This window comes from Corvus moneduloides, chromosome 23 (genome assembly GCF_009650955.1).
Source record: "Corvus moneduloides isolate bCorMon1 chromosome 23, bCorMon1.pri, whole genome shotgun sequence".
NCBI lineage: Eukaryota > Metazoa > Chordata > Aves > Passeriformes > Corvidae > Corvus > Corvus moneduloides.
Window position 1 is genome coordinate 6,770,509 of NC_045498.1, and position 14,749 is coordinate 6,785,257.

At 50.7% G+C, this 14,749-nt stretch overlaps 1 protein-coding gene across 2 annotated transcripts in view; it reads left to right on the plus strand.

The window, feature by feature from the left end:
• The window catches only part of ARID1A (AT-rich interaction domain 1A), a 55,173-nt gene that overhangs the window by 18,918 nt on the left and 21,506 nt on the right, over window positions 1-14,749 (plus strand). For both annotated transcript variants that reach the window (XM_032132136.1, XM_032132135.1), the window contains exons 2-4: window positions 2,742-2,954; window positions 3,613-4,071; window positions 5,096-5,209. In XM_032132136.1, the coding sequence (XP_031988027.1) occupies window positions 2,742-2,954; window positions 3,613-4,071; window positions 5,096-5,209 (786 nt within the window). The remainder of the gene's footprint in view (window positions 1-2,741; window positions 2,955-3,612; window positions 4,072-5,095; window positions 5,210-14,749) is intronic.

The following is a 14,749-nucleotide window of genomic DNA, read 5'->3' on the forward strand; positions in this document are numbered from 1 at the left end:
TTTTTTTTCTTTTTTTTAAATGGCTGCATAAACAGTTCCAAATGTTTCTTGGAAGTTTTTTAGTAGTTGTCATGCTTCCTGTAGGAGTCACGGAAAAGTGAATCTTCACCTTGTTTTCTCCTCCCTCAAGAGATGGTTGGTGTTGTGGGTGACCACAGACAAGAAAATCAGTGCAGGAGTGGCAGCATGTGGTGTGAGTGTATTTAGAAAAAAAATAAAGAAAATAAAAAGAATGTATTTGAGAAGCTACCCTTGGTAGAGGGCTGCAAAGGTGAGTTACAACCAGGAGGAAGCAAGTAACGAACGGAAAAGATGCTGAAATATTCAGTCAGTAACCCCAAAGTTGCACTTTGTCAGGTGGAAGGAAGGATGTGAGTGCTTGGGGGTGGTGAGAGCACGCTGAAGTCAAAAGCCAGGGGCTGGCAAAGCTCCTGGTGGCCCTGATTTTACATACCAAAGGAGATAATGTGGGCAGTGAGAAGATGTCAGTAATGCAAGGGGATACCCACAAGGCAAGACTTGGGAAGCATCAGGGACAATTGCTGGGAAGATGTAAACACAATTTGCATCCTTTAGGGTGTATGGGAGCCCCACATGGGTGCTCCATTCAGGACTGAGGCCCTGCAGCTCTGAGGGTTCCACCAGAGCCTTCAAAGATCTCTTTTTTCTGCCCCCACGAATGGAAACTCCTTTTCCGAGCTGGCACAGGCCCCGTGTGGGTGCCTGGTGTGGGCTCCGGGCACGGCGTTGCCAGGGCAGGGATCTGGGGCTGCCTTGGAGTCCTGCAGCCTCTGCCCGTGCTACTCCCCAGCAGCAGCATCTGTGATAGCTTGAACATAAAACGTGGAGTAAAACTTGTTCAGGATTGGTTTGGTGTGAGCATGGACGAGAATGGGAACATCCAGCACAGCTGAGCGTGGGAGGGCGTCCAAAATCCGCCTCTGCAGGGAGAGTCACTCCGGTGCCATGCGCGGGGTCGGCTGGGAACAGCTTCCACAGGATGGCAAACGCCGTGCTGGCAGAGGGCTTGGCTTTCCCCAGCCTGCCAGAGCTCCAGGAGCTTCTGGGCAACGCTCTCAGGCACAGGATGTGACTCGAGGTGCCCTGTGCAGGGCTAAGAGTTGGACCTGATGGGTCCCTGTGGGTCCCTTCCAGCTTGGCAGATTCCATGGGTGCCCTGAGCTGGGGTAGAGCAGAGCACCTGGACTTCGTTCTCCATTGGCTTGTGCCGTATTGACACAAATTTCTCTCAGAGAGCCCTGTTCAGCCAGCAGCCTCTCCCTTTCCCAGCAGTGGGGCTTTTCCTGCCATCTCCATTCAATCCCAGCCTCTGGTGCTCCAGCAGAGCCCCACGAGCTGCCCGTGGTGTCCCTGTGCTCGGTGCTGGCTCGGGGTTGAGCCTCCCTGGCAGCCACACTCCACAGACAGCTGGGCACACAAATGTGTGCTGGGGCTCCAAGCTGTGCTGGCTGCTGGGGAAAGCTTTTCTCAAGTGCAGCATACTGCAAGAACTTCTTCCCCCTCCACCCCGAGAGGGTGGATTCTGCAAACATCAGTGGAATCCTGCTCTGGTCTCCGGGATTCTGTGGGGTTTCCAGCCTGAGCTGTGTGTGATGTGTGCTTGTGCAGACCTGTAGTGCCACTCCTCAAGCACCTGAGCTCAGCAAGAGAGGGTGGATCTGTACAAACACCACCCCAGGGCTGGTTGCAGGAAGGGATGGTGTAATAGAGAGTCCATTGTCATGGTGATCTGTGGAAAACATCTAATTGGGATTAGTTAGGTCACCAGGAGCTCAGGGAAGGATTCCCATTCAGTCCAAGGGATGGAGGTTAAGGACTGTGCTGGGATTCATTTAGAGGTCACCACACCAGAACAGCCCTTTCTTTAGCGGGGGAATAACTGCCGAGGTGAAAAAGCCCTGGTTTGAGGTTTAGTGTTGAGGTTTATAGTGTTTTCAGGAAATTCGATTGACTATTCCTAAATCTTGGCTCCAGGCAGCGGTAGCACAGATAAAGAAGTCCAAGGAAAGTTGCATTTATTCACTCATCTCATTGTCTCTGCTCTAAAGCTCAGGGACCTGACTTTCGAGGTTGTCAAATTTTTTTACGTGCATCTGAATAAATTTGATTTAGAAACTCTTTATTCTCCAAAAGGCAGCAGACACAAAGCACATGTAAAAAAAAATATTCAAAAATGAAAACGCAGTCTTGAAGACTGTGGATGTCGGCAGCGCTGCCCAGTGTTACTGCATCAATGTGCATTAATTGAAATGCATAAGTGTAAATTAACAGCCTGTAGTGTTTTGGGAGACCTTGTTATACGTGAAAGAAGCAGTGTTTCTTGTGAATATTTAAATTTTCAGCCTAAATTTACCTTGTTGTGGAATATCTGGACATTAAAATACTACCTACAGTGGGGAAAAGCCACTTACACTGATAATTGATCTGTCTTGATGATCCTTCCCCCCTTCCTCCTGTCCTGCCACAGGAGAGATGTCAGCATTAAATGACTCTCATTGGGCTTGTTCTTGGTGGAATGGTGGGTTTGGGAGGGCAGCAGGAATCCTGCTGTGTTTCCAAGTGTAACCTGGGGTCCGGCACCTGGGAAGAGGCAGATGAGCTTCTCCTTGGTGCCGACTTGTTGGAGTTTTCCCCGGGGGTTTTTGGGAAGCTCCGATGTTGAAAGGAGCAGTTCCTGTGTGTCTGTGGATGTGCCTCACGTGTCCCGTGTTGCCTTGCAGCCGTCGAGCCCGATGGATCAGATGGGGAAGATGAGGCCTCAGCCCTATGGAGGGAACAACCCCTACACGCAACAGCAGGGACCTCAGGCGGGGCCACAGCAAGGACACGGCTACCCCGGCCAGCCCTATGGGCCACAGACCCCCCAGAGATACCCCATGGGAATGCAGAGCAGGACGCAAAGTACGATGGGCAGCATCTCCTACGCACAGCAGGTACAGCTTCCAGAGCTCCGTAGGCTGTTACAGCAGGGACAGGGGAGAGGCGCAGCCCTGAGTCCCTCCAGCCAGGCTGGAATTGGTTGTTTAGGTAAAATGGCATTTCTTCAGGCTGTGTTTTGTACCACACCTCCATCCAGGTGGGATTGATACCTTGTGGAATCTTTGTCTCCGAGAGAGGCAGTGGCAGAGCAGTGACTCCAACAAGGGAAAAATAAATAGCAGGGGAGGGAGATCCTCTTTCTGCTGTGCTGTGTTAGAGACACAGCTGTTCTTTGCACAAGAAATGACTCCAGGTCAGTTTTGGCTCATTACATGATCCAAGTGGCGCCTGCTGGACTGTTTGCAGGATTCAAAAAGCAATTTTTTTTTTTTGTTGGAGCAAGCAGTCTTTCCTTTCAATGTTACTTTTGTTGAAGGGTGGTCAGATAGGGATCCCTAAAAACTTAGCTATGATGCCTGTTAAAACTTGGTTACTGCCAAGAATAATGTCACACACGAGTGACTTCTGCTGTTGTTTGGGAAGTATCTAGGTAGTGGCATTTCCAGCACATTACTGCTCTGCACAGGTTTCTGAATTTCTGCTTCTTGAGCAGAATCTGTGTGAGTGAGAAACACCTTTGTGACGGGCGCAACTCCATCTCTCCCTCTGCAGATGCCTCCGTACGGGCAGCAGGGCCCCAGCGCGTATGGGCAGCAGAGCCAGACTCCCTACTACAACCAGCAGAGCCCTCATCCGCAGCAGCAGCAGCCTCCCTACTCGCAGCAGCCTCCATCCCAGACCCCTCACTCTCAGCCTTCGTATCAGCAGCAGCAGCAGCCTCAGTCGCAGGCGCCGCAGCTGCCCGCCTCGCAGCCGGCGTACTCGCAGCAGCAGTCGCAGCCGCCCCATCAGCAGTCGCCCAGCCCGTACCCCCAGCAGCAGCCCTCGGCGCAGCAGCACGCCCAGAGCCAGCCCCCCTACTCGCAGCAGCAGTCCCAGTCGCCGTACCAGCAGCAGCAGGCGCAGCCCGCGGCGCCCTCGGCCCTGTCCCAGCCCTCCTCGTCGTACCCCCCGGCGCAGCCGCCGCAGCAGCCCTCGGCCTACTCCCAGCAACGCTTCCCCCCGCCTCAGGTAGGCTGCCTCCTGCTCTGCTTCCTTCTCAAAGCCCTTTCCAAAAAATATTGGGGCACATCTTCTGTTTCGTGCGTTGAAATCGGTTGAACTGCACGCAGCAAAGTGGGTGGGACAAAATGGTCAAACCTGGGGACTTCTCCTGTGGCTCGCAGATGTGGTAGCCAGCAAAGCCGGGCTAATATTGCAGCTTTAAAGGCTATCATTGAGAAAATGCTGCTGGCTGGCAATTCAGGAGGAGTTTCTTCAAGGAAAGGCTGGTCAGGCGTTGGTAGGGGCTGCCCGGGGGGTTTGGAATCCCCAGCCCTGGAGGTGTCCAAGGAAGGACTGGACGTGGCACTCAGGGCTCTGGGCTGGTGACAAAAGATGGGGATTGGACACAGGTTGGACTTGATGGCCTTAGAGGTTTTTTTCCAATCTCAGTGATTCTTTATCAGTGTAGAGGATTCCATAATGGAGTGGTTTTCATGCTGCTCTCTAGGGGTTCTCCAGGTGCTCCCAGAGGTCCTTGGTTTAGCACAGTTTGCAGAGCCACACGTGGAGGGTAAGGGAAGAGTTTGCTCTTAAGTGTAAAACTTGGCTTTGGGGAGGAGAAACAAAGCTGGCTGGAAGCTTTCAGCAAACACTGCAACGCATCCAGGGCAGCTTTTGAGAAGTGGAAGGTTTTACTTGACTTGCCTCGTTTGTGTAACGAGGTACTTGGAGCGAGGGTGAGATGGTGAAGGTGATGAAGCAGAGCGGGCAGATCCAGGACAGGCTGCGATCTCTGGGATCTGTGATAAGGGAAAGCTGAGAACGGCTGTTCTGTCATGGCCTGAGACCTGTACTCCCAGCTCCGAGCAGCAGCTGGGCAGTGTTTGTGTGTGCTGGCTTTGAGTCCTGGCTCTCACCTCCTGTTTTGGGCAAATGTCACCAAGGGGACATAAATCTTCCACAATGTGAGAACATCCCGGAGTCATTCCAACAGAGGCTTCATTGTATTCCCATTTGTGATTTTTTTTGTGTGTGTTTCTTGATGTTTCAGGAGTTATCTCAAGACTCATTTGGGTCCCAGGCATCCTCTGCTCCCTCAATGGCTTCCAGTAAAGGGCAAGAAGACATGAACTTGAATCTTCAGTCCAGACCTTCCAGCCTGCCGGTGAGTGGGGCCTGGGCCGAGGGCAATCAGGAGCACAGCAGGAGAAATGAGCACTGGTAGTATTCCACGTGGAAATGGGAATGGTGGAGGCTGCCTGTGCTTTTTACTAAGTCATTAGCTTCTGGCTTCCCACTGGAGATTGAATGTAATTTACAAAAGTAATGGATTTGAGAGGAAAGTTTAACCCTGAGTGCTCTGGTCTGCAGGTTCTACCTAGAGCAGTTCATTCTGTGAGCTCTCTGTGTGCCATGTCTGAGGTACCTGACTGCTGTCAGAACAGGCCCTGACCTCCAGGGAAAATCCTCATTTTTGCCTTATTTTCCTGTTCCTTGTCCCACTGTGACACTGGTGGTTGGCACTGGAGCACCACTGCCTTTCTGTCTCATTGGATCCTTATGCTGCTGATTTAAGCTTCTCAGATCCAGTCTGACTGAACAGTTGGTGGAAAAGACAAATTGATTGCTACCTGGAGTGAGGAAGATCAGTCCCATGTAGCTCCTTCCTTGGCAGATGGAGAATTATATTTTCTTTGGCATCCTAAATCTGCTTGCTGGATGTGCAGTGACCAGTTGGGGATGAGGTTAGTGCCCAGTGTTCCAGCAGGTGTTGGGCCAGAGTAGTTTAATTTTGTGTTCAAACATCAAGAAAGCAGAAAAAGATTGAAAGTTTAGGTTAGTTTGCACAAGCTGGTCTGTGCCTCTGGCTTGGAAGAAAAGTTTGGAGCTGCTGAGTTCTGATTTTGCTGGTAACTTTTGTTCTAACCAGTAGGAAGTGAGTGAGCTTTTATTTTTTTCTTTAGCCCCTGGCTAAGTCAGTGCTGGGAGCTGCAGCTGGATTGGCCAGAGGAGTGAGCTGTGTGTAGAACTGAGTTATTTTTGCTCCCAGCAATGAGAACAGCTTTGTTATGAGCCCCTTGAAATAATGCCTTCGGATCGTGGGTACAAATTGTCACCCAAAATACAAAGTGATTCTGGTTCTGACCACCGAATGGGAGTAGTTGTGGGTTGTTGCTTTTTTCTTTCCTCCTCTTTTTTTTTTTTTTTTTTTTTTTCCCTTTTGGACCCTGATTACAAAGATTTAATTTGTTCTGAGGCCTGGGGAAGAAAAAATCTTTTTAAATAGCATGTTTCTTTCCACTCTGCCTCTCCACAAGTTCTTCCATGTGACCCATCTTCTGGCAAGCAGCACAGGAGAAGTGAAGCCACTGAAGTAATTGAAGAAATTGCTGCAGCTCAGAACGGTGGGAAGTCCTTTCAGAGGCACTGCTGATGGAGCCTTCCTGAATCCTACTGATCCCTCTGACTCGGATTATAGGCCTTAGTAACTAGGCTTTGCAGAAGTGGCTCCTTCTCAGCACCAAGTGGGAGTTTGTTTTATACCTTGTGGTTAAATATATTTGGCCCTTTTCAAGTTGTCCCTTCTCCCGAAGGAAGTCTAAGAAAAGAAATCCATCTCAGCTGCAAGAGTGGAGGAACCTAGAAACAAGGGAATATCTGGTTTTCCTGGCTTTACCACCAAATAATTTGCATTTAAGAAATCAAGCAGTCTTTAGCTTACCCAACCCTGGTGTGGTTTTGGCCTTTTCTCTTCCTTAGCAGGCAAAAAATTAAAAAAAGGAGACTGCCTTGCACCTCTTTCATAATTCCTTGTTGTCTCGTTGGGATCCTGTAGGGCAAGAGCAGCACCAGCTGAGAAAGGCCTCAGACAGGGATGCTGTGGGGTGTTGAAAGGCAGGATCTTTGGGATGCTGGCAGCCAACTTCTTGTTTCAGTTTGCAGTGATCAATCTCCTGCACGGAGTTTGGCCTGGGGATGCTCAGGAACACAAGAGCTCCATGGAAGGGCACTATCAATTTCTTTTTATCTTCCTGATATTGCTCAGTCTGTCTAGTTGAGAAAGTTTTATCCTGCTCAGGAGGATTCCCAGATCCCTGTTTTGCCATTATGGATGACTTAGAGGAGCAGAGTTTGTTTGTGGGCTTTTAATTTTGTTACGGAGTCCTGAGCCCTTTCCCAAGCCTGGGTGGTGGTGGGTGGGTGGAATAGCTCACTGGGTATCCTGGAATTGGGGCAAAGCATGCCATGCATCATCTTCAATTAAACACAGATCAGCCCCAGCAGGAAAAGGAGGTTCCTGCTTTTTAGGTTCTTGAGAGGTGTTAAATTTGTGTACTCGGTCCTGGGCCTTTACACGTTGATGTTGTGCATCAGTGTTCATGTTGGAATTCGAAGCAATAAAGGGGGAATATTTCTTTGGCTGATCCATCACCCTTTCAGGAGGTGCTGATCTCCTGGCAGGGACACTGTCAAGTTGTTCAGCTCCTGTGGCTTTTTTGGGATCTGCCTGAGGAATGTCCTATGGATCGTTCTGGGTGGGGCCTTCAGGATCCCTTTCCAGTCAGGATTGTTGTGTCATTAACTGAACTTTTCTCCTGAGCTAACTGGGGCTCCCTGGTGCCTTTTAAAGAGCTCTGCATGCCTGTGAGTGTCCTGGCTACTCTCCCTTCCTGTAGCAGGCAAGGTGAGGAATTTCTCTGTAAAATTCACTGCTTCCCAAGGGAATCTCCATCACGATTGCAGCCAAACTAAACTTAGATTGCAATTGCACAGGAGAAGTGAAGTGTAGTCTTTTGTGTCTGGGTGTAATAGAGGAATAGTAATCCTTGGGATAAATCTGTTTCTCCCAGGAGATTCCCAAGTTTCTTCTCCTTAGCAAAATTTCTTCCTGGAGAGTCGTATCCAGTTTATTCAGTGCCTTTAACTTTTGAGTCTTGGATTTTGAGGCTGAAGGAGTCAAAAATTTCCAGGTAATAACTTCCTTCTGTGCAGCCATGGAAGCTGCTGGTAGCAGCTCTGGGGGAAGCAAGTTGGTTGTTGGAACATCCATTTGGGTGTGGATTGCAGATCAGCTCTGCTGCAGAGTTCTTTGGAGTTCAGGGTTTGTTGGGAGGGATTTTCTCCATTATGGAACATAGGACAGGTTTTACCTTGTCCCAGTCTCTGTCTCATGGGCTGCCTTGAAGGGGTTCCTGATGTCTTCGGGGTGGATGTGGAGCATGAGGCAGTGGCTCCCACCAGGCTGTTCATCCCTCCCCAGCCACAGAAGCTGGCATCTCTGCTGTTTGAGCTTCCAGGTTGGCCCCAAAAGGCATTTATAAACAGGAGGATGGATTCTGGCAGGGTTTTGGAGGTCCTGACACAGCAAGGTTATGTTTGAATTTTTGTGGCAGCAAACTGGGCAGCTGGGGCAAAAGCTTTGGAATTCCCACCCCAGAATGTCCTTAGTTTGGTCAGTGTACAGTGAGCCTGAGGGAGAAACCCCCTCCCTGTTCTGGGCAGTTTATTTTCATCTTGTTGTAGAGTGGGAATAGTTTTAACCTCAGTATTTTGCTATTTTGCACTATTGGGAAACTATTTTGTTTATTCAGTGATGTCTCACTTTGGTTCATCTCTGAATTTTGATCTGAAAAGTGTCTTATCAATGGCAGAAAGGATTACAACCAGCTGAAAACATTCCTGATCCATGTTTAACTTCTGGTTGTGGATTCTGGCCTTGGGTCTTTGCAGTGTGGATTTAAGAAACTTTGGTTTTGTTGGGTGGGGAGAGGAATGAGGCTGCAGAGCTTTGGCAGAAGAATCTTGTCAGTGAATGTCCCCAGCAGCTGTGGGGTGGTTTTGGTTTGATTATCTCTCCCTGAGTCAAGCAGTTACTGCGTTTGGACACTGGAGGTTGTCAGGAAGCACTGCTTGGATTTTCCATTCTTTCCAACTGGTCATTTCAGCTGCTCTGGGAGTGCTTGAAGTGGAATAAAGTTGAGCTCTGTCAGCTGCGTCCCCTGACCTGGAAATAATCAATGCAACAGGCTGAAATGCAGCAAAAAACTGTCAGAGCTGCCATGGAGGGAAGGGAGGCAGCCTGTTTCCTTAAAATTTCACTTTAAAATGAATAATTTTGACAACTTTTTCAGGGGGCAGGGAAAAAGAACCTTTTATAGTTGAATCTGCTGGTCACTTCAAACCTTTTTTTTTTTTTTTTTTTTCCCCCCTGTCCTTTTTTCTCTTTCCATATGGGACTTCCTGCTTCTGTTTGGTTTGTATTTGGCCTTTTGAGCTTGTCTTATTGCTTGCCTTAGGAGAGGGATTAGCAGTGTGTGCATTTCAAAGCAGGGCAGCACAGTGGATATGCAGATAAAGCCACCAGCACCCCGAGGCTTCCCCCAGGAGCACCTGAAGCACTGGCAGTGCAGATCCCTGCATTCCAGTTTGTGCCGATCCGAAGGTTTTTATCCCAAGCTGTGGTGGTAGCGGGAGTTAGAAATGTGTTGTTCCTTGTTCAGTGCTCCTCTGCCCGAGGTTTTCTTGTTGTGTGACTGTGCCCACCATCTCTGCATGGTTCCTTGAGAAGGTTGTGCCTTTTTTTTCCCAAGTGTTTATATTTTGTTAACTGTGCAGAATGTGGAATGCTGCACAGAGCCACCCTGACCTTCCAGCTCTGCTGACACCTTTCGCACCTCGGACCTGCCCCAGGGCAGCTTTGCTGTGTGTCCATGTGGCAATTCTCTCCTCCCACCCCTTCCTCAGGGTTTGAAGGGAGCTAATCCCACCCTGTGCCGGGGGGAACTCCCCACCCCGGGAGCTCGTCCCCTTCTCCGCACCGAGCATCCATCCCCTGGGAGCCGCTGCCGGAGCCGCGGGAGCTGCGCTGTGCTCGATGCCGGGCTCGTTTCCTGTTTCTATTCTGGTCGAGAGCAGCTCAGCTCAGCTTCCTGCCTGCGCCTCGCTCACATTCCCCAAACCCCAGCCCTTCCCTCGCCTCGCAGCGCTGCCAGGGCCAGACCCCGCAGGAAGCGGAGCCGAGGACCCAGCGCGGGGCCGGAGCTCCCCCAGCCCAGGACGGGCTCTGGTTCGTTCAGGCCCAGCCACGGTGGTGAGGCAGGTCAGTGCTGGAGCAGGAAATTGCTGCAGGGTGACCAGTTCTGGTCTGGGATCCCGGGCAGTGCTCCGTGCTTTGCCACACATGTCCCTGCGCTGCCGCAGGATCCAGAGCCGCTCCTGCGCCAGAGCTGCCGTGGAGGGCGACCCTCTGCTCTCCGAGCAGCTCGTGGGGTAGGGCAGGGAAATCAGGCTTTCACTTCCTTTTTACTGCTGACTTGGCGCCATTGGAGACCCTTTAAAAGGTGTGGAAGCCTCTTGTGAGTCTGATGTTGGATGTTTGATCCTCTTCCTCTGCCCTTTCCTTCGCAGCTGAGCCCTGCCAGAGGGTGAACCCCCCGTGCTGGGAGGGAGGGGCTCTGTTGGTGTGACCTTCCTCTGCTGCGTGGAGCAGTTGCAGGGATAACTGAGGGTGTTTAACCCTGTGGTGCTTTAAACACCACCACACCTGAACTCTCGCTCCACAGGAATCATTACCCTCTTACTGTGCTTCTGGCACGCTGGATTGACTTGTCTTGGAGACATGTGGGATCATAAATGCCATGGGGAAAACTCCTTCCACATGGTGCCCACGTGTGGGGCATGGCAGGGGCCCAAGGCTCAGCTGCTCCCATGGGCTGGGATGGGTCCACATGCCGGGATCCCAAACCAGTCCTGGTAATGGGAGGAGCTGCATGATTGGCTTTTATTACGATTTTGAATCTGTAAAGTAGAAGCCTCTATTTAAGGAAATAAAAAAAAAGATTTAATTTCCTGAACTGACAAGAAGTGACATCTCCAGGAATGGACTGTTCTGGCGCCCTGACCCCGAGGGCAGCACCGGGCCCACGTCAGCGCCTGGCCTGGGCCAGGTTTCCATGGATATGTTACCATTTCCCGTGCCTGCTCACCGCTCTGAGCCAGGAGAGAGGAGCAGTTCCTTGATTCTCTCCAAACGTGTCTCCAGTCTCCCCATCCCACCCGGAGCAGCACCCCCAGGCCTGGGGTGGCACTACAGACAGCTCTGGATGGAAATGGTTTCTCTGGAGATGCCCCAGTGCCAAGGGGCCGTCGCTGCCTTCCCACAGGTACCACGGAGTTTGGGAAGGAGCTGCCAGATCCTACAATCAGCCCAGGATCACAAAATGGGTTGGGTTGGAAGGGACCCTAAAGATCATCCAGTTCCACCCCCCTGCCATGGCCAGGGACACCTTCCAGGGAAAGGACCACGGGATTCACCACGCTTGCAAATGCCTGAGACCTTAGAAATCTTGTTCCATCCTAAAATCTTTCTCCTGCTTTTTTAGAAAATGGTCCCGTCACTGTTAACTGTTTCAGAGGCTGATGAGAATACTAAAAGCTGATTTATCTTAAAATCCAAAGTACTGTCTGAGCAGGGGCCTTTTTATTTTTGTAATAATTTCAGCCTCCTGCCTTTGCTGCTTCCCTTTGCCCACCCTGGCTGGCGTGGTTGGCACGGTGGCACAATCACATGCTGGGATGACTAAATGCTTTGGAGTCTCGTTGTGTGGAGCATGAGCCTGGAAAGCACCTTCCAGAGAAGCTGGGGAATGGGAATATCCTCCTGGCTGGCAGTGGAAGGGGGACTTCCTGCCTCCTCCATGATTCTGTGTTTTGTGTGAGCTGGAATTTGTCTTCAGACTTGGATGAGGAGACCTAAAGTCCTGCAGAAGGAAAACAAAAGCTCTTTGAATAAACAGGTCTGTCAGCTGGGGCCTGCACTCATTTCCCTCCTGCAGCTGCCTTTTCCAAAACCAGCCTTTCCCATTGACGGGATCGACTTGTAGATCCCTGCATCCCCACAACGTCAGAAATCCCGTGAGAGCATCCTCTGGTGCTGCTGCCGTGTTGCTTTGTCCTGTGCCCAGGATCCTCCTGCCTCTTTCCTGCAGCTCGTTTTGGGGTCAGTGTTGCTGTAGGAGCTGGAGGTTTCGCCTTTCGTGTGGCAGCACTGCTGGATGGACGGGACAGCTTCTGGGACAGCTGGAGTGACACCGCTCTGTCCAGGAAAATTCCGCAGTTCCCTGCTGCCTTGGATGTTTGATGTTGTACCAATGTTTATCTAAAGCTGGGAGTATTTTTCATCAGATGAGCAGCCCCCAAAGGGTTAAATGGAAACTCTTGTGTGGGGTTTGGCTTTTGCATCTCCCAGGGTCCTGCGGAAGAGCCCAGCACTCTCCGGGTGGGAATGCTGCCCTTCCACATGGTGGGTTCTCCCTCCAGCGACATCTTGTTCTGTGGATGAATCATGTTACTCCTTCTCTACTTTGTGCTGCAACTACAGCTCTGAATCTCTGCTCTCCAAAGACTGAGATAAGATTTGTTCGTCTGCTCCATGCTTGGAGGGGGAGGAAAGTCCCCTCGCCCTCCCTTTTTTTTAAAATTTATTTTATTTTATTTTATTTTACTTTATTTTATTTTATTTGGAGGGGGAAGAGAAGGAGGGGTGGCACAGGGTAGGAGCAGGAGATGTGATTAAAGCTCCTGCCGAGGAGATCTGTGGGAGTGGAGTATCGACCTCTGAAAAATCAATGGCTGCTGCGGTAGCAGCGCCGGCTGTTCCGCAAGGCTCCCGGTGCAGGAATGTGGCAGAGCCAGCAGCACTTCCCTCTGTCCTCCTCCCTGCTCCATTCTGTGCCTGCTCTCTGCCAGCCGACCAGACTCACCTAGATTTACTGAGCTGGATTAGAACAGCAGCTTATTTTTGCAATCAGAGTAAAATTTCTCGTGTGGCACCGAGCCCCTCCTCCTGCCAGCCTCCTCTCCGAAGGCTCCCTTCCCTGCAGTGCAGCTCGAGCCAGCAGCTTCTCCCAGTTTGTCTGGAGCCAGCCTGGAAGAATGAGCTTTTCAGCTTCTTTTTTGAGCAAGGAAACTGCACGAATCTCTCCGGCATGTTCCAGTCCCCATCTTAGGTTTGTAATTGTCAGCGCTGCTGCCTGAGAGGAGCTAAAACTCCTTGGAAGGGAAGGGAATATGGACTCTGTAGCAGAGGCTGAAGCCTTGCTGCTGTTACCTCACTGGTGTTTGTTTTAGTGGGCAGGTGTTTTCCCCTTGAAGTAGTAAAGTCTGGCACTTCCTTCCTCTCCCTAAGGACTGCGGGGATGAGTGAGTGGCACGTGAGGACTCCCAGGTCCTTATGGCACACTCAGTTTGGTACCAGGATCTTGATGTTTTTTCTCTTGCTGAACTCAAGAACTGTCTGATTTCTAGTTGCCCGCACGTCGTCATCATGCTCAGATCAGAGGTTGAGCTTCCAGGGATGTATCTGAGGGGCCAATCCCAGTGACTTCATTGCAAATAAATCCCTTTGTTCCTTCTGACTGCTGGTCTTATCCCGTTTGGAAGGAGGACCTAAGAGAAGGGGAAAGGCCATGAATTCACAGAGCTTTTCCTAAAGCATGGAAACGCAGTGTGCAGCCCGTGCTGGTGTGACAGTGAGCTTCCTTCTGAGCATTCCCAGTTTCTTACGCCAGGAAAAAGTTATCCTTCCTTGTTGAACTAAAACCGGGCTCCTCAGCTCCTCGGAGAGTGGTGGGCAAGAGCCACGTGGCAGTGGAGGAAGCCGAGCCTGGCCAGGGGTCACCAACTCGTGTTGCTGGGCTTTGGATGTATTTGATTCGTCTTCAGTCATCCTGGGAATGTGGATGGACGTATTTCCCACACAAATACAAGCATAAAATCAGGGGCAGGTAAACTGGCAGCTTCAAAATCCGTGGTTTTAGTTTCTCTCCCACTCCTCCCAAAGTGTGACGGGACAGAGCACTCAGGGACAGAGGGTGACCAGGGTCTTCCACTTGCAGGGTCTCCGGAAAGGTTCTGGACATGGTGAGAGGTTTTATGGGAAAGACACGCTGCACGTGTCCTTCCTCCTCCCCTTTGTGTCTTGTCCAGCCCATCCTCACACCAGGAATGCTCCAGAAGGTGCTTTTGGTGCTGGAAAGATGGACTCGCGTTCCTCTCCACAGTAACTGGTGGTAGAAGAGCAGAGCAAGGGGAATGATGGTCATCCCTGGTCCGAGTTGTGTGTTTTTGGGATAGGACAGGACTTGGAAGATCTCTGTTCTGACTCTTGATTTGTCAGCTTTGGAGACACTGGATGATAAATCTCTCTGGATGAAAAGTATCAACTGGGTTTCCACTGGAGCTGAACTTGGTCCTAAGCTCCAGCTTCTGGTTTCTGCTGGGGGAGCAACCTGCAAGGGGCACAGCAGGAAGGCACTGGGGCTGCAGGGCCTCCAGAGCCTTCTGTCACTGTGGGCGTGCTTGAATGGAGCACGGGGAAGTCTCCAGGAGAGAGTGTTTTGTGGAGCATGAGATGCAGGATTCAGTTGTCTGTGCTGCCAAAGGAGGAACAAGTCTATCCATGTCCCTAAAATAGCAGGGAGATCCTGCCAGTCAGCTGTGTGATTGTTGTGATGGAGAGGATTGAGGTATTTTGGGTGTGGAAATAAAGGGGAAGAAAAGGACAAGCTTGTGATTTTTAAATGTTGGTAGTTCTTGAGTAAGTGGAAAAGCAACTGCACAGAAAAAGGAGCTTGTAATAGAAAGTGGGTATTTCAATTAGAAGGAAGGAAGAGGCTTTTTCCCTTTCAGAAAGAACTGGAGAGTA